This window comes from Tenrec ecaudatus, chromosome 9 (genome assembly GCF_050624435.1).
Source record: "Tenrec ecaudatus isolate mTenEca1 chromosome 9, mTenEca1.hap1, whole genome shotgun sequence".
Classification (NCBI taxonomy): Eukaryota; Metazoa; Chordata; class Mammalia; order Afrosoricida; family Tenrecidae; genus Tenrec; species Tenrec ecaudatus.
Window position 1 is genome coordinate 111,198,468 of NC_134538.1, and position 27,683 is coordinate 111,226,150.

Sequence of the window (27,683 nt, forward strand, 5' to 3'; positions counted from 1 at the left end):
CTTTAATTGATAAAATACAAAGAATACAAATCAATAAAAACTCACAAATATGATTATTTTCAATAATCATTCATTTAAAATATTTTTCAATTTCCATTGATTTTTTCTCTTAATTCATGAATTATTTGAAAGCGTACTTCTCAATTTTGATTAATATAAGCCTTTGCTGCTAGTTATCTTTTTATTGTTGATTATAGCTTAATTCCACTATGATTAGCAAATATATTTTATGTAAACTCAATGCTCAGAAATTTATTAAAGTCAAGGAAAGCTCAGCATATGGTCAACTTTTTAAATTGTTTCATAATTTTCATGACCCCTAAGATTATAATCATAGACTAGTATTTAATTATTTTTTTCTGTATTACTAAATATGAAATTCAAAACATTTATTCTTTGACACATTTTTCACAATTTTATCCCAAGTATTTATACTAATTTATGGCACCTAATAGGCACTCAATATATACTTGTTGAATAAATGGATGGAATTAAGGTGTAGGTAACTTGCTCCAGGTTATAAACTTACTAATTGTTGGGAGGTAGCAATGATAAATGGTGAAAAGGAATGATGAGTAGTATTTTAGGAATATTCATCTGGAGCTAAAATTTTAAATTTATAGTGTATATAATAAATTAGTAAAATCAGAAGCTCTATGGTTTCTCCCTGAAAATTTATTTATTTATTTAGAAAGGTCACCAAATATTTCTGAGGTTCTTCCAGGTTTTGAACTATTACAATAAATAACCAAAGCTAGCAAATTTCAAGAAGAACATTTAAGATTGAGGCAATCACATCTAATCTTTTCCCAATACCTATTATTATAAAATTCCATTATTTGATAATTCTGGCATATCTGTGATTAAAACCACCCTCTGCTCTGCATTCTTTTGATAGGCAATTTGGTAAAGAATTAACAACATCAACGTCTAAATAAGGGGGAAAGTAAGCAAGAGCAAGAAAAAAAATTGTCTCGAGACAATTTTTGGAAGTATATGTCATGTCAATACACTGAGTCTGATACAGTATCGGTATTCAATAAAACATGTTGGATAGAAACATTAATTATACATGGATGCTTGGTATGACTAGTATATTCAGAAAGTGGGCTGTAATATTAAGCATAGTAACAGAAGGAATATACAAGAGAAGAAACTACAAACTAGAAGGCCTACTCTAGTGAAACAATCCAAAAGAACTGCACTTAAAAGCAAACAGTAATAACACAAGACTATACACACACTGACGAGAGAGAGAGAGAGAGAGAGAGAGAGAGAGAGAGAGAGAGAGAGAGAGAGCGCAACAAGGAGGAGAAAGAACTAGAGAACAATGTAAGGTTTACTTATTATTAGGGGCCAAGAAAATAAACATTAAAAGGGACATATTGAGCATGAAATTCTTAGAATACTTAGCATTCTTGGCTACAATTAAAACAAAACTGAATGGAAAGATCTGCAAAGTCAGTAACAGTAATACGTAACTAATGATATAACTGGTGGCTTCTGTCAGAGATCATGTAATATGCTAACAAGAAGTCCAAGAGCAAATAAGGAAGATGGGAGAGTTCAGAGAGAGAGAAATAAACTGGTACCTGTTGGTGCAAAGTAACTTTTCTAAGAGTACTAATCCTACTTTAAAATGTAATTTGATGTATAGAAATACGGGTGCCTCAGGGCCCTGTATATATTATAGAAAGATTAGGTGTTAACACTTAAAATAGAAAAATTATAAACAAAACTTGATTTAAAATAGTCTTTTTCATTGTTAAGCTGTGCTTGGGGTTTGAGAAATTGGTTCAACTAGTCACAGACTAAGCACAGAAAGGAATGATGTATATTTCATGGTTTTATCTGACACTTAAAGACTGTCAGATCTCTCATTGTGGCAAGTTTATAAAAAAGAATTCAGAGTTTTTCTTTCTTGCAGACATTTCCAAACATAACCAAGGAATTATACATATTATTTTCCCCCATTGAATGTAATTTGTTTGAGGACAGAACAAAATAAAGATATAAATTTCAGGCCTTGGAACATGATTATTCTGTAATATTGATATGCAAAACTAGATCTTTGTAGAATAAAAATTCTGCTAGGAAGCTTCTTGCTGCGCAGGAATTGGGCTAAGGAAAGCCATTAAAAGAGGTGGTCAGCTAGGACTTGGGTTTTAGGCATCTTGCTGCATTCTTAATATCTCTTCTCATTTACCATTTTTACTTTGGAGATATTCTAATTCTGTATCTTATCTTCTCTATTGAAGGGGTTTATACTACATGTCATGGTAATTTCTTGCCTTTAAATTGAAAATGTACCAACTCAGTTACTTTTTATTTTTATAGATTTGACTCATTCAAACTACAAATGGTCTTTTAATCTTAAACACTCTCCCATCCCTCTGGGAAAAAATTAAGTTTCTCTTGAATTTTTCTCTAAACCCCAAATAGAGTAGATTTATCATAAATAATGTCTGCTTTGATCACTTTGATGATGCAAAGTATCTCTATTGTATCAAATTTGCAACAGTAACTCAAGAGATTATATAGAAAACTTAAGAGCCAGTGAGTTTCTGCTTAACACAGGGAGGGGGGATCACAGGGAAAGAGGGTGTGAATGGTCACACATGAAAGAATGTAATCAATGCCACTGAACGGTACATGAAAAAGTGTTGGGTTGGTATATGATTTGCTGTATATATTTTAAACAAAAAGTTTTCAAACTGAGTTAGTAGTAATTTCATAATGGTTTTATTTGGTTATGTAGCCATATCAATGAACTTTGTGACCTCAATTACATTAAATCAATTTGTCTGTCTTAAACTTTGAATGGATCTTGTAAATTTTTAGATTGAGCAAGAAATAATTTTTCTTTGAGTTATACAGATCAACCAAGTGTTTATATATTTCTTAAAAACAGTAACAAAAATGCATTTGTTAATGTCAACATTGTTATCAATAGGTTAAACATTGGAAATTTTATCAAATAATACTATGGAATTTTCAGAAAAGTCTGTTTTTTCTCTTGCAAATTTTCATTTACCATTGGCAACAAATATTATCAGAAATTCCCATGAAATACCAAGCTCACTTAGTTTAATATTTTTGCAAAATCATCTGCCAAATGATTGAGTCCAAAATTATAGTTCACAGATTGTTTTTTCATGTAAAAATGGTGCTAGGCAACCATCATACTTGAGACTGAAGCATAAATTCTTTATATATAATTCCCAGTTTGTCACTCAGAATATTCAAGGGTTGAAACTGAATACAATGAACAATGCTTACTCTGTCACAGACATTCTTACATGGAAATGATCTTTTTTCTTAAATTCTGCAATGACTACTTGTACATCGTATTGTCAATGCTTCAATCATGCTGAGACATCAGCAGTTTTATCCATCATTGCTTCTGTAACAGCACTGCTAAGAGTGAATGACAAAAAACTGTCTTGGTATTATCATGTAAATACTTTTGACTTCATGGAAGGTCAAAAATAAAGGACAAAGGAGGGCATTCTGCAACACTGGCTAAGGACGACGAAAAAAAAAATCCACTGTCATCAGTCTATTCCGACTCATAGCGACTCCTACAGCCCTGTGGGTTATAGAGACTAACTATTTATGGGAGTAGAAAGTCCTGTTTTTCCCTCGAGGAGAGATTGGTGGTTTCAATCTGCTAGCCTAGTGGTTAGCAACCCAATCCATACCTATTATTTCACTAGGGCACCCAAGAACTGCATTCAAGAAATGTAGACTTTTCAGAAAACAGAGAATGTTTTAAAAAGGAAATTCTTAAAAAGGAAATTCAAAGTGACAGTGACTGTATACCATCCTCACATTAATATATCAACAGTGAAAAATCAGAAACATTCTTAAATAACTACATATCATGAAAGAGGAAAATGGGACTCCTACAAAAGCCTCTAAAGGTTGTTAAATTTAGTCAGGTATTTAAGCCAGCAATGAAAATACTTTATATAGGAAAGAGCAAAAACATTTTTATTTGGGTCAAAACTGTTTAGGATTCGATTATACATACTGCATATTATTTTCAGTTTCTTACCTTGGCTCTAGAGGAATGGACATTCTCCATATTTTCAATGCTGCAGATACAATTCTGTGAGACTTTCCGGCAAGCCACTCTGATATAGTCCCAGAAGCTACGCGGGCTTTCGTAGCCAAACCAGGTTACTTGACCTTCAGAAAACAAATTGTAATACAGAATAAAAGTAAAACAAAAACAAGACTTGAGAGTTCTAAATTCAAAAACAATAAAATTCTGAAGGAAAAAAAAGGAAATGAAAAAACAGCAACAAAGTGTGCTCTAGTAGAAAGGGCATTAAAATGTGTCAAAATGACCCTAAACCTACTCCTGTTCTGAATGGAGTCATTTCCTATAGGGAACCTTTTAGCAAAGTTGTATCATAGTTTTCCCAACAATATACTCAAACTAAATGAAATGTTCATTGATGCCCGGCTTCTGAGGCACATCCCCCTGTAGACTTCCTCATCTGCCCTGGAAGGAACATGGGCGGTATTTCACTGGAGAGGCCAGGGGAAACAGCCCTCACTAATGTTTTTTTTAAAATCAAATTTTGGCTTATGTTTCTTCAAGATGGATGCAAGTACAAAGCTTGATTTTCGTTAACGCAAAGACTCATACTTTTGGGGCGCAGCACGGGTGGGGTGGGGGTAAAATCAAAAGTCAGATCTCAATTTGCATCATTTTCCTGGGCCTTGAGTTCGCGGCCTTGTGACAGCAATCTCCGCAGGCGCAGGCGGTGTCCGCCTCCTCGGACAAGCCCCTCAATCTCGTGATTACACACATGGGGTGGCATGACTTGGAACTGGTCAAAACTACATGCACATTTTGTAAAAAAATAAAAAATAAAAATCACAAAAACAAATAAAAAAGAAAAGAAACAAAACGTGGTTTAATCGTGTATGTTAATTCTACAAAGGCCAGATTGTCCGTTGCCTGTACCTGTACAGTTTGCTCGCTAATTACTGAAATAACCAAGAAATCTAAGCCATCCATTTTCGTTTATTATAAGCATTTTGCAAGTTTTAGCCAGGCTCAATCTGTGAGTCCGGTGTGAAATGTCTATAGATGGACGCTATTTTTTACCCTTTGGAAAACGTGATGTAGGCTCGACAGACCAAATTCCTAATACATACTTTTGTGTAGATTCCTACTGTGAGGCTGTAACACATGTAGACACTGTGTACATACCAGGTTTTAATCCACAGACATACTGCCTGCACCAAATGAATTCTTTATCATTTCTACATGCCAGACTTCTCAGCCCATCATTCCACAGATTGACCCCTGTTCTTCCAGCTGAGCAGGAGGAGCTGAAGCATCGGTGCACGTCTCCTGGATTCCCTTCTGTCTTAGTGGCCAACAATCAACTAATTTTAATTGGGTAGTATCTTTCTATTTTGACCACTTGTCTTAGCACTCCCCTGTGCTTTTAAATGAACTTCCAACTCATGTAAACATGCTAAATAAAATTTACTTTTCATGTCAAAAAAAGGGGCTAGACTAAAAAAAGTCTTATACTTTGATATCCTATTATTCTAATATCATTTTATAAATAACAAATAGGAATCTTCTGGCTTTAAATAAAATAAATGCCACTAGTTGTGCCTTAAGGAGTCCTGGAAGTGCTGTGAGATGAGCATCAGGCCGCTAACCACAAAGTCAATGGTTCAAAACCCACCAGCTCCTCAGGAGAAAAGTGAAGATGTCTCCTCTCATAAAGATACACAGTATTGGAAACCTTATATTGGATTGCCATAAGTCAGATCCCTTCAAAGGTAGTACGTTTTCCCCTTTCTTCTTTCAGTTGTATTCTAAACTTTATTTTACCATTTTGTAAAACAGAAAAATAAGCAAATAAATAAAAACAGAACCCTGGTTTCCCTCTTCACAGGGATACTTCAAAGATAGGAAGCAATGTGTGCTCTAACCTATAACTAAATATAATGATAACATTCCACCTTTACTGATCATTCATAATCATCTGTCAAACCATCCTCTTTCATTAGGCACAGTCTCCTAGGTCAGGAACTCTGGTGGTGCTGTCAGTTAAGTGTTGGACAGCTGCCTGCAAGGGCAGGCATCTAAAGTCACCTGGGGAAGATGAAGCTGTGTGCTCCCACAAAGATGTTCAGCCGCAGGAATCTTATGAGTTGCTGTATGTCAGAATCAGCTTGATAGCAATGGTTTTTATGTTGGTTTTGTCATTCATGTGTTTTCTTTTAGTCGAAAACCCATGAAAAATCCTTCAGGAATTTATCATTCTAAGTTTTTATAATTAGCTAATGAAGCATCTGTTCATGACTAAATGTTCTATTGTTTGTGTCTTTTTAGTTTTAATATTTCTAGACAGGACTTGAGTACTAGGTATATGAGCACAATTTTATGCTCTAAATATGCCTTAAAGATAACTGAGAGCCTCTTCAACACTTTCTCCACTTCTCTGGAACGATTAATCCTACCTGGAAGTTATTTAATCTTAAAATACAAAGACTGCCATTTTGTATTTGTAAATCTGAAATTTTGAATTATTTACTTAAATCTTCCCCTCCCCAGAGATAATCTCATTCCAGCAACATCAAAAAGTGCTCTCATTAGTAATCATCATTTTAGAACAGAAAAGATTTGTATGTGGTTCCCAGACATGGCAGTGCATTAGAATAACGGGGCTGCCTTTAAAAAATACTCATGCCTGGGTCCCAGCACAGACTAGAGAAACAAGAATTTTGAGTGTACAGCTTAGGCATTGCTACTCTTTACAAAGTTATCCTGGTGTTTCTAATGATTTATTTCTAGTAATTAACCAGTAGAACCTCTACATACACAGGGGAGGGGGTACCCCCCAACAGAAAAAACTCCATTGGGTCTTTTGCAGTACATTCCCCCCCCCCCCCCGCTGAGCATCAAGCAACTTGTTCTGAGTTAGTGCTCCCAGTGGCATTGCCTGAGAAAGGTCTCTCTGGTCACAGTGAATTTTTTTTTCTTTCAAAAAAGCAGTTTTGCTCGAACCTTGTTGTTTTGTGATGGTGGAGTGGATTTAAGAGAACAACATGTGACTTTGAAATTTTTCCTGCTCAGGAAAAATGCCCTAGAAACTGTTGTGGTGTTTGAAGAGCTTACAAAAAGAGCACTATGGGAAAAATTAGTGTACCAGTGGTTTCGTTTCCAACAAGGTGAAATATTGATTGATGACACACCTCATTCTGGATATCTGTCAACTCCCCAAAAGGATGAAAATGTCAACGTGTAGTCCATTTGAAGTTTGTTCCACCAGGTCAGGTTGTTAATCAAGCTTTCTATTTGTTCTGAAAAGATAGCGTAACAGCGTGCAACAAAAAAATGTCTGATTTTTGGCAGACCGGGGCCTGCTTTTGCTACAACAATGCACCTGTTCAAGCCGTCATCTCAGTGGGCCCGTTCTGAGCAAAACCCATCATCGCTCTCTTGCCCCACATAACTTACTCAGCTGACCTCTCCGTGCAATATTTTTGTTTCTGCTAATGAAGAGGGACATGCAAGGATGGCAATTTGAAGATATAGAAGAGGTGAAGGGGAAGAAATGAGGGAGGTGCTGTCAGCTATCCAAACAGATGAGTTTAAAAATGTTTCCAAGAATGGAATCACAGACTTGACAAATGTATTAAGTGTATTGGAGAGTATTTTGAAGGTGATAAGTTTGCTTGTAAAATTGTTAAAATAGGGAGGGGAAAAAAAAAGAGGACCTGATGCAAGGGGCTTAAGTGGAGAGCAAATGCCTTGAGAATGATTGGGGCAGGGAATGTATGGATGTGCTTTATACAATTGATGTATGTACATGTAGGGATTGTGATAAGAGTTGTATGAGTCCCTAATAAAATGTAAAAAAAGAAAAGAGGAGAAAAAATTGATTAGGGCAAAGAATGTACAGATAGATGTGCTTTATACAATTGATGTATGTATATATATGGACTGTGATAAGAGTTGTATGAGCCCCTAATAAATTGTTAAAAAAAAATTTTAAATATATAGCTTTGAAAAAAATTTCCGTTTTCTGGGGGTATCCCCTGTGTATGATGGTGAGGAACTCCTGGTCACCAGTCAGGATAGTTTAACGACCATTTCTTCAAGTAAGCCCTCCCAGACTTTAGTGAGTGAGTCCTTCTGTATCAGGTGGCACAGCACTCTCGGTTTATTTACCCCCAGTGAAGGTATGGATCACAGTTTATTATAATTACCTATTTACTTCATCATCCCACAAACGAGGCAGTAAGGTTGCTGATACTCAGACTGTATCCTCCCTGTCTTTAAATAACTTGATTTGATTCACAACAGGCATTTATTTAATAAATATGTGCTGACCAAATGAACTGGTAAATTAAAACAAAGATGATCATCTTGTTGCCATTTACCAAAATTTTTTTTCCTATAAATTCAGTTAGTTTTTGTAGTAATAAATCATTTTATTAAAGAAATCTTGTAGTAAAATGCCTGCATTCTAATACCAAATATTCAAATATCAAACAGTCTAAACAAACGTAATTTACCTTTCTATAAATGTGAATAAGTAGAGCCCTGGTGGCACAGTAGTTAAACATTCTGCTGTTAACTGACAGATCGGTGGTTCTAACCCACTAGCAACTCCACAGGAGAAACATGTGGCAATCTGCTTCCATTGAGATTACAACCTTGGAAAGCCTACAGCACAGTTCTCATCTGTCTTAGAGTGTCACTGGGAGTGGAATTAATTCAATAATACCCAAGAATATATGTAACTAAAAAACCCCCAATACCTATTAAAACCTTATTTAATAAAAACAAAAACAAAACTATAGCAATGATCTCAGAAATATAGTCTTTAAACCTTTACTAAATATATAATTCAATGTTCCTTGAAAATTATTAACCTAATAAATAGAAATTTATTAACATGATTATTCATAATCTGCTTGTTTCCCCTCTATATCCTCCCATTACTCTCTCTTCCTTGTTAAAAAATTCCTGACAAGAATACTTCAATATAGTTTGTATTTAGGTTATTTTTTATGCCACCAGCTTGTTAGCCACTTGGAAGGGAAGCTGAGCATCACGTGTGTAAACGCATGGACTTTTGAGAAAGTGGCCATGAACTGGAATCCTAGATAAATCACTTTCTAGCTGTGTAATCTTAGGTAAATGACTTACATTCACTCTGAACTGGTGCAAGGCTGTAAGACTGAACTGCTTCTACAAGTTAATAGAGTACGTAGCTGATAGCATACATAGTTATAAGGACCAATTAAGATAATGCTCGTGCAGCAATTAGCCCGAAGTCTAGTCTATATAAAGAGCCTTGGTGGCACTGTTGGGTAAGTGATGGATTTCTAACGCTAACTGCAAGGTTGAGGGTTCAAACTTATCAGCCACTCCACAGGATGAGGCTATGAACACAACAGTAATTTATCAAGGGGTCACAAAGGTAGGAAGGAGGGGAAAAAAAGATGTACAACCTCAGGAACCCGGTGTAGGATCACTCTGAGTCAGGATCAACTCTATGGCTGAGGTTTGGGCTTTGGTTAGCTACTTTGGTTAGCTATTACTATTTTAACACCAACAGAGAAAGAATCCAAATTCCCCTTGCACTGCCGTAACAACATAGGAATGAGACACAAATTTGTTTTCCTTATTATTAACTTAAAATCTGTAATTTGAAGTTAACGCCCAAATCCAGCCTTAGCCCACACTAAACATTCCAAACTTACTTCTGTAATGCATTTTAAATCTCAACTAATTTTCCTTGCTTTCTGCAATGTGACTTGCAAGATTTTCCTCAATAAATACTACCTGTGTTTGTACTAAACACTGTCAGGGATCTGTGTAGCCAAAGGAAAAACTGAGGCATAGGCTACTCATTACCCAAAACGTATCTTGTTAAGAACTATGCAAATGCCTTGCCACTGATGCACAGGGCATGTTTTTTTCTTTAGTACTATTTTAAAACATCTCAGAAGTTTCACACGGTCAGGGAACATCACTTCTTATATATTTTAAAGTACTGCTGCCAATGAAGAAGTATAACAAAGCCCCATTTTAGAAGAGAGAAAACAAGACAGAAAAACTATAAATCCAGACTTAGGTCAAATAAATAATTGGTGGGTTCAACTTTTGCTATAGATGAGCTGTGCTGTCTATAAGATCCCCAAATCACCAACTGAAAACTAAACAAACGAACAAATGGGAAATCATGACTCGCAGGACTTTAAACAAGTCAGTAATGTTTTCACAATAAATTTATCTACTTAGCAAATTAGATGTACCCATGATTTGGTTTGACTTGGCTTTATTTTCTCTTATGTGTCTACCACTTCCTAAGTGAAATTCTTACATAAAAAAATAGCTTTCTATGGTCAGAAGATTTTACTTGGATCTCCAAGCATGCTTTTACATAAATTTTCCATAAATAATATAATCTTATCTAAGTAACAAAATTATGTCTGCAATCTATTAAAAAGTAAAGTTTAAAATAGTTAATAAAGGGATTCCATTTAGCTTATGAATAAATTAAACACTAACAAAATATGTACTTGGGTTTTAACCAGTACTAAACAGAAAGATCTATTTTTAAAAAGACATATTAATTATATAATACCTTCAAATTAGTGCTAAGGTTATATATCTTATTTACTGATTACATAAATTACTTGCAATATATTTTCATTTCTTTAAAAAATAACTACTAAAGCAAATCACAAAGCAAGAGACTGACTAGTATAAACTTGAAATTTTATTCAAGATAAGAAATAAGCTGTCACTAACAGAATTCTCTCTTCAAATGTCGAAGAATGATAGGTATGGCATATGCCTTCAATTGTGAGTGTTGTTTAAATGTACTTAATCTTAATCCAGGACAAAGTTAAACAAGTTTTTCAAATCTTTTCCTACCAATCCACCTCTAATTTGTTTTGAATACAGAATTGTGGGGTGCAATATTTGCTAGACAAAAGGTGATCTCTTAATGACCACTGATGTAACATCTTTCTCACTAACCTACGTCATTTTTAGTACTTAAAATGGCCCCTGATCTCTAAGACCCACTCATTCTGAAATTACTGTTCTATATTCTTTAAGTTAGATCACTATTTATATCTTACACTTTATCTGTGTTTTCCTAATGGCTTGTTTCATGGCCAGAACTAAACCTCCTAATAATAGGAACTAATGTTCTAAAGTTATTCTCTAAGCAACAGAAGCTACTGACACACATGAGAGTATAAAATATAAATGAACCTGCTAAGTGACTTCCCTCCTCCATTCTTTGTGACAGTGCTTAGCTATGTAAATAGCAAATGTAAAAAGAGCCTAGAAACTGAAGTTCTGCTAGTGAGACATTCCCTTTTGGCACGCTGAAAGAGTGTTGCTTTGAGCTGCTCTCCGTCTACACAAGGAACAAGAGAAGGCAGCCTCCATAACTTCGATAAACCACTTTCATAGCACTTCAAAAAGTTTCAGCTATTTGGAATGGCTATCTGTTGGATCTGTTGCTGCCAATAATTAGATATTTGATTTTAAATTTGTGTTTTATAACAGTAGTCTTAAGTTTCCTACAATAAATTTATGAAACCCAGTTTAGTAGTTCCAGTATCTTCTGACAAAGCAACTTCTCAACTCTACAAGAACTTCATTTTTAACAGTAATACAAAGTTATTTTTATCTACCAGAGTTGTTAATATGAGGCTTAACATAATGGTTGAATTAGTGTATTAAAAGCCTAAATTTGTACACAGCTCTATGAACAACTAACCGTGTATGACTGAAGAAATCAAACGTAATATTCTTCAATACTGGTTACAACTATAAGTAATGAATATAAAAGAATCAAAACTATTAAAACACATGACTTGTGAGAATTAGGGTGATTGTTGTTGCTGTTAGGTGATGTAGAGTCAGTTATGAGTCATAGTGATCCGGTGTAAAACAGAAACAATGCCCAGTCCTGAACCAGCCTCCTCACAATTACTTTAAAAAATAATTTTATTAGGGGTTCATACAGCTCTTATCATAATCCATACATACATCAATTGTGTAAGGCACATTTGTACATTCATTGCCCTCATCATTCTTAAAACGTTTGCTCTCCATTAAACCCCTGGCATCAGCTCATTCCCCACCGCTCCCTCCTCCCTTATAAACCCTTGATAATTTATAAATTATTTTGTCATATCTTACACTGTCCAACATCACTCTTCACCCACTTTTCTGTTGTCCATCCCCCAGGGAGGAGGTTATATGTAGATCCTTGTCATCAGTTCCCCCTTTTTACCCCACCGTCCCTCCACCCTCCCAGTATCGCCACTCATCACTGGTCCTGAAGGGATCATCTGCCCTGGATTCCCTGTGTTTCCAGTTCTTATCTGTCAGTGTAATTCTGCTGATATAGCCAGATTTGTAAAGTAGAATTGGGATTATGATAGTGTGTGTGGGGGGGGGGGTAAGCATTTAGGAACTAGAGGAAAGTTGTATGTTTCATAGTTGCTACATTGCACCATGGCTGGCTCGTCTCCTCCCTGTGACCCTTCCGTAAGGGGATGTCCAATTGACTACAGATAGGCTTTGGGTCTCCACTCGCACTCCCCTTCATTCACAACGATATGATTTTTTGTTCTGATGATGCTTAATCTCTTCAGCACCTCGTGATCGCACCGGCTGGTGTGCTTCTTCCATGTGGGCTTTGTTGCTTCTGAGCTAGATGGTCGTTTGTTTACCTTCAAGCCTTTAAGGTAGTATGGCAGGAGCTAGATCAAATCCTCACAACTATTCTTATGTTTGAGTCCATCCTCGCAGCCACTGTGTCAATGCATTGTGTTGAGGATTGAGGAAACTAAAATAATGTTATTTCCTACCCCTTTATCCAGGAGCCTTGGAGGTGTAGTGGATTGCAAATTGAGAGAGAATGATGAGGCTTTCTACTCCTATAGTTTTAGAATCCTGGAATCCCACAAAGGCAGTTAGTTCTTTTCTGTCCTCTAGGGTCACTATGAATTGGAATCTACTCGATGGCAGAAACAACCCTCTGTCCTATTGTAATCTTTTTAAATGATGACTATGTATTTCTTTTCTAACTAAGAAATGAAATAAAAGTTTGGGACATAAGCTTTTAGATGGCTAGAGGTGTTTTACATATAGAACAAATTCAACACAATTTGCTTAAATTAAACAAACAAACAACACGCATGCTGCCTAGGAGAAAAATATATGGAATACAAGCAAGAAGGGTAAAGTGGAGTTGCTGCTGATAGTTCCTCTCTCTGTTCCACTGAGTGACTGGAAACGTCACACAGTTACTCTGAGGCTCCATTTGACTGTAATACAAACACTTAGAAAATTGAGAATATTTTATAAGTCTTAAATCACTGAACTCCAATAAAATGTAAGACGTATATGCATGACTAATAAAAATAATTAAAGCCATGTAACTTAGTAGAAATACAGAAAGGACACATAAGAGAAGGATTGTATAGCTTATATAAATTTGCAACATGGCTTTAATTTTTTAAATTAGCTTAAGTATACTTGTACCCTCTGGATTTAAAGGACAAAACAAAAAACGAACTGAAAGCTTTGCAAAACCCATGCAATGTACTAAAAAGAATCACTTAACTGATACAGCCCTCCCCAGTAAGTCAATTCCATGCTCCCGCGCAGCTCAGTGGCGGGAGACATCGCCAGCATAGAGTACCTTGGAGAGGTATTTGGAGATGAGCCAGACATCTGCAACTTTGGGAAATCTCTTTAAAAAAAATAAACAACAACAAAACACACAGATATTTAAAAAGCCTGAAACCAAATTTAAAATTCCAAACTGAATAGTCCAAATAGATGGGCTACATATAATCTAAAAGCAATATGCACTAATGTTACCTAATAAAAGGAACATAGAAAAGACGAATATGAGCTATATCAGCAAATGAATCACGCTCCTACTTGAAGCCTATTCTAGTAGAGAGGCTATGGTGTCTGTAGGTCACAGAAATAAATAAGCAACCACTGCTCCCTGATTTTTCCCCCCACCTGCATTCTTTCTTTCACGTCCACTATTCATCTCCAAATGTAATACATTGATTATAACAGTGAAAGGTAAAGTGAACTATAACTGAAATGGATTTGCTAGCTTTGCACTACAGAATTTATGAGCTTGGTTAGGAAAAATAATTCACTTTAGGGCTATATTGCTCAGAAGGCCTTTTATGTTAATTAAGATTCACTTTCTTTTACTGCTAAGATTTCTAGAATTTATAAACAAATACATTTTGTGACAAAGGTTCTCTTATTATGCATAAAGAGTTAGAGTTTATATGACTTTTTTTCACTTATTAAATCAGGTACCAAATAGAAAATAAAATGTTCTTTTGTTTAACTAAAGAACTAAAAGCTCTACTTTATGAGACACACTACAGGACAACTTCCAATTATTATTTACCAATTATAACCTAGAAAAGTAATTTTCTCTTGCTCAGAAATGGCCAGTATAATTAAACAGGAAAGCACTAAAGTAAAATTAGGTGCCCTGGTGGTAGTGGTTATATGTTGGGCTGCTAACTGCAAAACCAGCACTTCAAAACCTCCAGCTGCTGTGCGGGAGAAAGACAGAGCCTTCTATGGCTGTAAAAAGCACAGTTTCAGAAGCTCGCTGGGACCATTCTACGCTATCCTATAGGTCACTATGAGTCTGAATTGACTCAATGGCAATGAGTTTGGTTGTGGAAATAAAACTGCGGAAATCCATTTCCAACTATTGAAGTTTCCTTTTCTCATAAGCAAATACTAAAACCTCTCATGGAACATGGCTGCACACCTCTTCTTTTTTAAATAAAGCAAATCAAGGAAAAAGTCTCCAGTAGTCAGTGTGAAAATAAAGAGGAGATAATCATGATTGTGCTACTGGTCACATTCCTGTTACTACCACTCGCTCTCGACACTCCCATCCATTTGAATGTTTCAACAAATGTAACAAGTGTCCCCTTGGAAACATCCAAAAGGAGTACCCTTGGACACCCTCGTCGATGCCCACACTAGAACACAACGCATGACTGCATTAGTACAGTAAACAAAATGAAAAATCCCCAACATTGAAAAGCTAACCAGAATGGAATGCTTTTCATTATAAACTGTAATATTAGTTGTTAATATTTAAATCACTATCTTTATTGGTTAAAGACAAGGCTCCTTATCTAAGCATAGCCCGTCAAAAACGGTGCCAAATAAGGTCCAACAGGACCAGATGTACATGTCAACTCCTGACAGAGTGGAAAGCAATATATATACAGTATAAAAATCTATGTAAAGGTTTATGATTTTATAATTAGTATGTGAGTCATTATGCCCTAGTTTTGCACATTATTTTAATCTTGGCTGTAGCACACCATGAAGCATCAAATCAATAAAAACCTTTTCATTTATTTGTAGGCATTAATTGCTTTACTCATAATTTGATATCTCACTGGTTGTAAGTAACCACGAGCCTCAAGATTAAATGATATTTCACGGTGCTAGACACTGCCTGGAGTCACATTCAAATCCTCTCTCACTGTACGTCTGGCTAAGGCCAGCACAGTCAGAGCTGCAGACTCATGGAGCTCTAGGGTCAGGTTGATGGTCTTCCTGTCAGTTGGTTACGAATTGCCACTGATGCCTCAAAAGTGAAAAATTAAAAATCAAAACCAAGCCACAGAACCACAAAAAACAGAGAATTGGACTACTGCAATGTGAGTAGGGAGAGTATTTTCCAGTTATAAATTAAATCTTTGCTATAACCACTATCCCACTTGTCCCACACCCACCCCGGTACTAGTCAAAAAACACGCTCACATTATTGCAAAGGGGCCCAATAAGTGTCTCTATGTAGACAAGGTAATGATTTCCAATCAAAATAAAACTTTTTCTATGGAAATACATAACGATAAGAAATGGTGAAACAGTACCTTACAAATAAGTATCTTAAAAACGCAAACAAGAAAAGATCAAATTAGCTAGCTAAAGACAGTGTTTTGTTCAAGAACAAATTCATTCAAATGTACTCATAATCACTTACTGTATAATTTTATAAGGAATTATTAACATTTTAATTTTTTCCAAAAAGAAGAATCTTCCTCAGAGATGAAGATGTAGTAAAAAACTCAAGCATACCAAACGTAAAGCATTCCTGACCACACAGGAATCTAATTAAACAAAAAACAAATAATGGGAAAATAACGTAAACCTCATAATCGCATCAAAATTGCCATATACGAAATAGAATACTGACTGCATAACTGCCAGGAAATATCAGATTGAAAATAAGACTGAACAGAACTCTAATTAACAGAGATGATACTACTCTTCCGCAGTTCTCAAGTCAACCTTATCCTAATTCACATGACTGGAAAGCTTTCTTTCATAATCGGACTACATTATCATGGTTGTTATGATTCAGTAAATGTTAACAATTACATAGAGGATTAAAATTTACCCGTGTTACATTTATTGTAATTTTATTTCTTTTACTGTGTTTAAATTTATATCACATAGCATGTTTCTAATAAATTTATAGGTAGAAGACTTTATTTATAAATATGCTAGAATGGACTACTGAAAAGACCCCTAGATGCACTGACTTGTAAGCGGAAAGATCTACTTGTAAGGCATATAACAGAACTTATCACAAATAAGCAAGTAGTAATTAAGACGTTTCACAAATTTCTGTTTTTTTCTGTAAACAGGTAACACTAGATAAGAACATTGTGTCATGAATTACATTATTGCAAGTCCTTGTCTGAACGTGACTCTTTAACCATGTGCATACATACACATGAAAGAAAAACCTCTCAGTGCAGCAGCACTTGCGATTACAATATGCACGGTAATTCAGTTACTAATTAGCAAAAGTATTTTCTTTCCTATGTTTTATTTTATAACAGGTGCTGAAACTAAATTGCTATATACATAATTGTGCTTTAATGTGCCATTTACAGGTACTTAGGTAGGAGGGATGTTATAAACAAATATAGTTTTTCAGTGAATCAACAATTTAAAAAACAGTGAATGTTTCATCGCTGCTACCCTGCACCCTGACTGGCTCATCTCCTCCTCATAACCCTTCAGTAAGGGGGTGTCCAGTTGGCTTTGAGTCTCCACTCTGCACTCACCCACATTTACAATGATATGATTTTTTGTTTCTTGATGTTTGGTACCTGATCCCTTTGACAGTTCGTGGTCACACCGGCTGGTGTTTCTTTCTATGTGGGCTTTGTTGCTTCTGAGCTAGATGGCCTCTTGTTTATCTTAGAGTCTTTAAGACCCCAGATGCTATATCTTTTTATAGTCGGGCACCATCAGCTTTCTTCACCACATTTGCTTATGCACACGTTTGTCTTCATCGACTGTATCAGGAAGGTGTGTACCCACTGATATGATTTTTCATTCTTTGATGTCTGATAACTGGTCCCTTCTATACCTAGTGATTAGACCGGCTGGTGTGCTTCTTCCATGTGGGCTTTGATGCTTCTCAGCTAGATGGTCGCTTGTTTATCTTCAAGCCTTTAAGACTCCAGATGCTGTATATTTTGATACCCGGGCAACATCAGCTTTCTTCACCACATTTGCTTATGCACACATTTTTCTTCAGCAATCGGGTCAGAAAGATATGCATCCTGGAATGCCAATTTAATAAAACAATGTGTTCTTGCATTGAGTAAGTACATGAGTGGAGGCCCAATGTCCACCTGCTGCCTTAATACTAAACCTATAAATAACTTTCCTCTAGCTCTTAAATGCTTCCTCCCCACCATTATCATGATCCCCATACTACCTTGTGGGTCTGGCTAGACTAGAGGATGTACATTGGTACAGATAGCAACTGGAAACACAGGGAATCCAGGACAGATGACTTCTTCAGAACCAGTGGTGAGAGTGGCGATGCCTGGAGGGTGGAGGGAATGTAGGGTAGGAAGGGGGAACTGATTACAAGAATCTACATATGCCCTCCTCCCTGGGGGATGGACAGCAGAGAAGAGGGCAGGGGGAGACGTCGGACAGTGTAACATATGACAAAATAATAATAATTTATGAATTATGAAGGGTTCATGAGGTAGGGGGAGTAGGGAGAGAGGCGGGGAATGAGCAACTGATATTAAGGGCTCAAGTAGAAGGCAAATGTTTTGAGAATGATGATGGCAACAAATGTACATATGTGCTTGACACAATGGATGTATGTATGGATTGTGATAAGAATTGTATGAGCCCCAATAAAATGATTTTTTTAAAGTGACTACCTAAACATTCAAGTCATTGGATATTTAAAAGGCATCACTTAAAGGGAAGAAATAGAATTTTTTATAAACTTAAAATATTAAATTATATAAATAGTGGCTCTTAGTTTAACAAACTGTAAAAGTAAAAACTACCAGTAAATAAAGTTAAAGTAATAGTTTATATAAAATAAAAATACTTAACTTTATGGGGATTAAGTGTAACAGATGACAATGTGAATTCCAGAAAGCTAATTGTGCTCATGTGGAATATATATATATATATATATATACACACATATATATATACATATATATATTTAGCAAGAGGCATCAATTTTAACAAAACAAGGTAACTCTGTGTAGTTTAAAATACTTGATAAAGTTAGTATGCTGAGCAAATCATGAGAGAATCAGAGAAACTGAACTATGTTAAGAGAAGCACAGCATCAGGATTAAAGGAAGGCTCATTAACAACCTGCAATATGCAGATGACCCAACCTTGCTTGCTGAATGGGAAGAGGACTTGAAGCATTTGCTCATGAAAATAAATTATTTCATCCATCAGTATGAATTGCAAGTCCATGTAAAGAAAACCAAAGTTCTTACAACTGAACTGATAGATAACATCATGATAACGATTGATATTGTGAAGGATTTCATTTTACTTGGGTCTACAATCAACGCTCCTGGAAGCAATAGTTAAGAAGTCAAATGAAAACTGGACTGGGCAAATGTGCACTTTGTTAACGAACAATGATGTCATTTTGAGGACTAAGATGTGCCTGACCCAAATCAAGGAGTTTTCAGTCACCGCATCTGCATGTGAAAGCTGGACTATCAATAAGGAAGACTAGGAAAGAACTGATGCATCTGAACTATGGTGTTGGTGAACAATAGCGAACTACCCTGGCATCCAAGAAGGACAAACAAATCTGTATGGCAGGGTAGAAGCACAGACAGAATGGTCCTTAGAAGCAAGGATGACTTCACCTCATATTCTCTGACTATGTCATTAAGAGACCAATCCCTGGAAAAAAGGACTTCACACTTAGCAAAGAGAAGGAAGCTCCTCAACGGCACAGTGACTACAGCAACAGATTCTAATCGAACAACCGTGAGTGCGGCACTGGACCTGTCAGCGTTTTATCAGGTTGCACACAAGAACTGATTCCATGGCACCTGAGGTTCCTAATTACAAGTAATGAAAGCATAATAAAACCACAATTTTAAGTGGTATCAAATGATATCTCAATCATAGGGTCAATTCAATCTCTTACAAAACATCCAAAAAATTGTAAGAGTTATTAAAAAGTTTATAGTATAAGCATAGTGTATATATGTATATATATTAGGCACCCCAAATTCTTAAATAATATATACCAATCAACTTGTAATGGTGGCATATATTAGAGAAAATTATACATTAGAGGGAAACTTAGCATTAGAATTCTAGTGAAGTATCTTGCCGTGATTTTGATTTTCATCGGGAAAACAGATGACAATACTACCTATGAAAGATTCTAAGCGCAATTCATTGAAATAATAACATCAGAAAGATATGAAAATATATTATAAGGCTCTCAAAATGAGAAAATTATGAAATATTTAATTAAAATATTAAAAATAATCAACACTTGATAAATGTATATGGCCCACACATATAAAACAAAGCAACTTTCCATTACTGAAAATAGATAAAGTATGCCTTGATAATTACAAGTACATACTATGATTTTTTCTATTCCAATTTGCCAAAATCACAAGGTCACACTGGAAGTGTTCCATTATTTTTCTGGCATACACTCAAAAATCTACAAACACAAATGAATACTGTATGCACTCAAGTACAAGCTGACCCAAATATCAACTGAGACACCTAATTTTACCACAAAAACTGCCTAAAAAATGTGCTGAAAAACTCGCCTTATACTCTGAGATGCTCACCTTCCCAACACTATCGCTAAAGAGTGACTGCCTAAGCAAATGTTGTGAAGAAAGCTGATGGTGTCTGGCTATCAAAAGATATAGCATCTGGAGTCTTAAAGGCTTGGAGATAAACAAGTGGCCATTTAGCTGAGAAGCAACAAAGTCCACATGGAAGAAGCACACCAGCCTGTGTGATGATTAGGTGTCAATGGGATCAGGTGTCAGGCATCAAAGACCCAGTGCAAACTAGGAGGCAAAGGGCATTTATAGCGATCTAAATACAGGCATGTACAAATGTTAAGTATATTTATATATAACGATGGGGGAATAGATCTATGTGCATATATTTATAGGTTTAGTGTTAAGGTAGCAGATGGACATTGGGCTTCTACTCAAGCACTCCCTCAACGCAAGAACACTTTGTTCTAACTGGCATTCCAGGATGCTCACCTTCCTGACACAATTGATGAAGATAAAGTAGGTGCATAAGCAAATGTGATGAAGAAAGCTAATGGTGCCCGACTATTCAAAGATATAGTGTCTGGGGTCTTAAAAGCTTGAAGATAAACAAGTGGCCATCTAGCTGAGACATCTAGCTGAGAAGCAACAAAGCCTACATGGAAGAAGCACACCAACCTATGAGATCACGAGGTGTCGATGGGATCAGGTATCAGGCATCAAAGACCCAGAGCAAAAGATCATATTGCGAGGGGGTGGGGGGAGTACGGAGTGGAGACCCAAAGCCAATCTGTAAGCAATTGGATATCCCCTTACAGAAGGGCTGTGGGGAGAAGACGGGCCAGTCAGGGTGCAGTATAGCACCGATGAAACATATAGCTTTCCTCTGGTTTTTTAATGCTCCCCCCCCCCACTATCATGACTCGAATGCTACCTTATAAATCTGGCTAGACCAGAGCATGCACATGGGTACAGATAAGAACTGGAAACACAGGGAATATAGGACAGATAAACTCCTCAGTACCAATTTTGAGAGTAGCCATAGCAGGAGGGTAAGGGGAAGATGGGGGAAGAAAGGAGGAACCAATCACAATGACCTACTATAAGCCCCTCCCAAGGGAACAGACAACAGACAAAGGGGTAAAGGGAGACATCGGGCAGTGCAAGACATGAAAAAATAATAATAAAATTTAAATTATCAAGGGTTCTTGAGAGAGGGTTAAAAATGAGGAGCTAATACCAAGGGCTCAAGTAGTAAGAAAATGCTTTGAAAACGATGATGGCAACATATGTACAAATGTGCTTGAGACAATGGATGGATGTATGGACTGTGATGAGTTGTACGAGCCCCCAATAAAATGATTTAAAAAACCCCAAAACAAAAAAATAGGCTTATACACAAGTATATACAATATATACACATATGAACTACCATTAGAGATTGTCAACAACCTTCTAGCCATAAAACCAGAAACTGTATTACCTGGCAAAATCTCAATAAATTTATTTCAGTCTTTAAAAAATATATAGCATTAAGCTATCCTAGAAAATCTTATCAATAATAGACATTGCTTAAGTCTTTTCATAAAAATTTCTTCTACATTTATTCCCTCACAAAAGTCAAACATTAATTTTGAGTCTTCTCATTTAGAGGGGCTTTGAAAGTGACATTCTCATGTAAAATAGGCTGGCAATTTGTCCCATAGATAAAACTATTAATAAATGTCTCACTCTATAAGTGGTAAATATCCAAATTTTGTGATTAAAACAATTCCTTGAAAATCCTGGTTTGGCAGCAAACTATAAAGGCCACTTTGTCTTTATAGTCTTAAAAGTATAGATACTTGAGAAACTGTTCTCCTTGTTCATCTAGAAATATCCAGAACGAACACAGTCATTGAAAATACTACGAGCAATCGTTTGATTCAATGGAAGCAGGTGATTTAGTGTGTGGGAATAACATGATTCAGAATTTTAGACATTCATATAAAATACTGTAAAAATCCAGTAGAAGAAAAATATTTCATATGGTTCCAAACATAAGAATGCTAACTATAAAATAAGATAATAAACTACCAATAGTAACCAGGTAAGAAGAATTCATATCAAGGGAGAAAATAAGATCATGACAGACTAAAATGGACTAGGTATACCTGACATAAATAACCAGCTTTTTAAAACTAGAGTAATTAAAAATTTTTACATCACCAAAGAAACAGATTAACAATGATAAATAGGAAATGACAGAGATTTAAAAATTATAAACATATATAGATCTTCATTTGAAAATTAAAAATTTTAAATAACAAAATGTCTTTAGTAAAAACCAATAAAGGCAAATAGGTATTTTCTACATATATTGGATTAAAAATATTAATGGTAACCAGTGAAATGAGGATAGGAAAAATAACATTATTGTTGATACAACTTTTTTGGTAAAACATTTGGCAACATATACTAAATTTAAAATGTGCATTCCCTTAATTACAGTAATTATAATCATAGAAATTAATTATTATCACTAGGAAATAACATTTTAGTAGGCAAATATGTAAAGATTAAGTGTTCCATGATATGTAACATTTTTATTAAAGGGGAAGTTTGGGGGGAAAACAATAGATCAATTCATTCTTACTAATTTCTACATAGCACATTATAGCTCAGATATTGAAATACTAAGTAGGTGTTACAAATAAAATGAAAATATACAGAAATTAAATTAAACATGAATTTTTAAATTAAATTAAAAATGAAATGTTCCTAAAACATCTATCCAAGAATATTCTTGGATGCATCACTCAAAACTCCCTAGTGGAAACAAACAAAAGCTCATCAACTGATGAATGAATTTATAAAACACTGTGTATGCATACAAGAGATTATGCATCCAACCATAAAAGGGATGAATTACCAATTTATGCTAAAAGTCTGATGAACCTTGAAATCATGCTAAATCAAAGAAGCAAGAAACAAAGGTATGCTTATATAATTTTATTTCCATGAACTGCTTAGAATGAGCCATAAACATAATAGACATCAGAAGGAGATAAGTAGGGGTAAGGGGAAAGCAATGAGTGGAAATAGGGAAATGACTACCTAAATATGAAGTTTCTTATATGCGTGATGAGAATACTCTGGAATTAATGGTGATGATGGTTGCACAGTATTGTAAACATCCTGGATTGTACATATTAACATTGTGATTTATAAGTTATGCTGTCCTCAAATTTTAAAATCTTTTAAAAAATGAAAAAAAGTATGACTATAAAAATATGCTTAAAATTTACTAAGGGCAAAATACAGATCATAACTTTCATGAATGTGGAAAGGGAGGCCAAAGTCTCCCAGCAGAAACCAGTAGAAAAAGGCTGTAGAGTACCATTGAGTCTATAGCTACTGATCAGTTTTTTCAGCAAGATCTAAGGTAATGAAATTGATTTGAATCAGAACCAAAGATATGTCTACTGTTTGCCACTACTAGGCAAAAAAGCAAAGGGCAATCAAAACAGGCCCTTGTAAATTCAAAGCAGATATAGTAGCCCAGTTAAATTCACAGCAGAAATGTCAGCTCAGAAGGTTAGTTATGGCAACTTTTTGGGGGGAACCCAAAGGAGTAATCTTGATAAAATTTCCCAAATGACATGACTTATTATGAAGAAGTTTTAAGAAAATAGAAAACTGCACTAGTGAGAAAAAGACCCAGGGAAGTTAAATCAAAAAATGATGTGTTTGTTTGTTTGATCACCACACTGCACCTGCTTACTCAGGGGCAGCAGGAGCTGTTATCATACCAAGAACTCGGCTGGGAAATCATCCCGCACCCTGCAGTCCCCTCAGACCTCTTTTGTTCTGAAAACTCAAAGAATATTAAAAAGGAGCACTGTTCTTCTCTGGAGTCCCTTGAGGATGCCCAGACTGCCATTTTGACATGAGGTGAAGCAGAGTACAAAATTCTCCAGAGAAGGATTAGAGAGGCGGAATACTATATAAACCTAGAATACTATATAAACCTAGAAACAATAGGTTTGCATTTTCACATTTTGAATAACAGCACCTATGATTATATAGGAGCAATTTTTGTCTATATTAGGGCAAGTCAAAGGAGCAAGATTAAGACTGTAGAGGCCGATGAGGTAAGGTTTTCAATACCCCTTACTACCCTCAAAGAAAGAGCACAGGAATTATTGTGATGAAAAATTCCTCAGCACAACTCTCATGGCCTTTTACTCACCAGTGCAGCTTTCCATTTTTAAAATCTTCTTCATAATAACTCCTACGGTAGTTATATAATGTTTTCAATTTGAGACTTAAGGGTGAAGGGGTGGAGTTTAGCCTGTCAATTAGGTTGCAGCTTGATGATCTTATTTGGAGGCGCTAAGGAGACAAATAGCTTGTTGCAGGTGGGACACATGCTCACTCCCTGGGACACATTGCTGTTGACAAGCCACATGGAGAGAGGCTAATGGAACAGAGCCCTGGAGCTGAGAAGGCACGTGGAAACCATGCCAGCACTGAGTTGCTTCTACCATCACAAGACCAACAAGACTTTCCACCCACTGACCTGTGATCATTCGGCATCATTGCATCATGTGTCTCATGAGTTTCAAGAAGAATTTATAGACTGGTAACAGACATATAGACTAATATTGGATTTATGGACTTGACCTGGGCTGGGCTGGGATATTTTCTCAAAATTCAATTGTTCTTGTATATAAAGCTCTTTCTTATACAAGTATGAGTCTCCCTAGATTTGTTTCTCGAGTCTACCTAGACTAACATAGCCCCCACAATCATCCTGGGTATCTTGAGAAATCTATTATTATTATTCCTTTGGAATTCCAAAGCACAGCCAGCATGAATTTCTGAGTTGTCCTTTCTGCCTTGGACCAGCAATTCTCTCAGGAGCCACTGCCCAACAATTTGAAACCACTAGCTGCTTTGAGTGAACCTCCTTTTTTGAAGGTATCTTAATGAGATTACTGGGAAAAAAACTGTATGCACTCATCCATCTATAGCCACATGTGCATGTATGTATATTCACAATAAAATATGTGATGATATATACACAAAATTGCCAGCAGCAGTTATATCTTAGTCTATAATGTTTGACAGTTTTCTACCTATACCTTTTTAAAGCTTTGTACTTGAATGCCTCAATCACTTTTATGGGGAGGATGTAGCAAAAGAAAGAAAAAGTAAATGGCAGCACAAGAAGACAAAATAGTGCATGAAAAAAGATGCCCCACGGCTGAAGCCCTATGTTCACTTCCATTTATTGTTAAAGCAGCGCTGGTGACACAGGGTCAATGCAGGGCTGTTGATCAAGTGGTTGGCCATTTGAAACCAGCAGTTGCCTCACAGGAGAAAAATGTGAGTGTTTGGTGCAGATTTGTAGTTTTTGTTGTTCGATGCCCCTGAGCAGGTTCTAACTCAGCAACCCGATGACCGACAGCAGGAAGCGGGCCTGCTCCGGTGCCCGTCTCACAGAGACTGCAGCACTACAAACACTGACCCGACTCAACAGCAGCAGCTTTTGCTTGATTTCTAAAATTTTGTAATATTGAAGTCCATCAACAGGAAGGAATACAGTCAGATAATCTATATGAAAATTATGGTTAAAAACTTAAAATAAACACACCATAGGAATAAAACAATGATGAAGGCTTAAGAATAAGCAAACTACAGGAATACATTATTGATTAAAAAGATACATCAAAATATGAAACTGTGATACTTTAACTTTTCTAATTATTAACCTTTACTCTATAATTGGTTAAGTCTACGCTTTGGGGAATCTATTTTATTACAGTGGTAATATTACTATTCAAAGATTTTGAATTTACTATAAAATAACAACATAAGGGAATTTTATTTCCTATGCAAATTTAAGAGACCGAACCTAATTTTCCATGGTACATATGAACGTAGTTATTTCAAGAAGTGTTTCTATTAGGCTTTACTTTGATATAAAATTCACTGAGGTTTTCCTAAATTGCCAAGTACATAACTGAAAAGGCTGTTTCTCAGAGTTGTCATGTCCATTGTCTAAAAGTCAGAGTCTGGTAGCCTCCAGAGCCACTTTCTTATCTCGTGTATCATGTTTTACCTGAGTAGGTGGACTTTTTATCAGAGGAACTGTGTTCGTGTCACTACAAAAACAAATCAAGTCTCATTTTGTGTGCAAACCAAGAATCTAAAGTTGGAAAAGTTTCAAAAATGAACAAAGAAACCTCAAAAGTCAAGTAGAGGAGCTGATCTTTCTCTATTGTTTCTAGCGTTGTTTACACTGCCCTTCAAAGAGCAGCCTCCTGGGGAGGTGGTTACTTAACATCTAAGTCAGGAAGCGCTTTGAGGTGCAAGCCAGAGTCCCTGACCAAGGCTCAGATATCAGAACATTCAACTGAATTAGAGAATATTTTAAATGGCAAACAACTAGAGTTCAGACCCCCTTTTAAAATGATCAAAAATTCGATTTTCAACAAATTATTCACTGAGCACCTTCTGTATCCCAGGCACTGTCCCAAATACTTAGGATATATTAATAAGCAAAATAAACATTGAAGTTTATGCATTTTATTGGCAGTAAAGAAGTTCAATCATCAGTTTTAAAATCACACAGTATATCAGAAGTTGATGGATGCCTTTTAAAAAGTGCACAGAGGATCAGGAGTGCTTGAGAGTGTTAGGAGAGGAGGTGGAGAAGGATGTAAAAGGTGGTGGATCCGGCCCTGATGAAGAGTTCTGAAGGAGAGAACTGTGCTCTGTACAAAGAGAGCCCCAGCGCAACGGTCCACTAGGGGAGGAGTGTGCTTGGTGAAGTTTTCAAGGAGGATGAGGAGGGTAGGACACACTCACTTTTAAAAAATTTTTAAAATCAGCCCTATAGAAACATAACAAGAAAAAACCTAAATTAAAAAAACAAAGATGAATATGAACAGCAAGCCAAATGTTAATAAATATTGTAACTAGCGTAGAAAACTGGATATGTCATGATACTTTTCCATGTTTTCCTTAATGAACATTACTAATAGGTTGTCTGTGGTTCTCTGTGATACTCAGAAGCTTTTTTCGCTTTGTTATTTTCTACTTTATACATACAAAATTCACTATAGTGCCTGATCTTGATAGTACCTTGCTAAAGTATAGAAGTTCGTTTCAGACCACTTCATTATGTTAAATTTCATTAAATATATATATATATTGCTCATTGGTCTATAAAAAAATCAAAGTCACAGCTCCCCCAAGCCCTCCAAATTTAGCTGTTTGTTAAGGCACTAGGGACCACTTTCCTGCGAGGAGCCTTCCCTTACACACCCCAGCAGGCTTGATAAGGCATTCCTCTACCATGCTCATTGGATGACTTGACACTTCGATATGCCATTGTCTGTCAATAATAAGAGTTTCAAAAATCGGTATAAAAACTCCACTTTTTCCATTAACTTTTAAAATCTCCTTGAATATCCTTTGTCTGCATTCCTGAAAAGAGTTTCAATGATCTTTATGCTAAAAAGAAAATACAAAAT

General features: G+C 35.9%; 1 protein-coding gene across 7 annotated transcripts in view; it reads right to left on the reverse strand.

Moving 5' to 3' along the window:
- RUNDC3B (RUN domain containing 3B) overlaps positions 1 to 27,683 on the reverse strand; it is a 110,079-nt gene that overhangs the window by 53,974 nt on the left and 28,422 nt on the right. For 4 of the 7 annotated variants that reach the window (XM_075557636.1, XM_075557639.1, XM_075557637.1 and 1 more), the window contains exon 3: positions 4,058 to 4,191. In XM_075557636.1, coding sequence (XP_075413751.1) covers positions 4,058 to 4,191 — 134 coding nt within the window. Of the gene's footprint in view, positions 1 to 4,057; positions 4,192 to 13,727; positions 13,779 to 27,683 lie in introns of all 7 variants that reach the window. The other 3 variants (XM_075557638.1, XM_075557634.1, XM_075557633.1) reach the window with 1 other exon arrangement.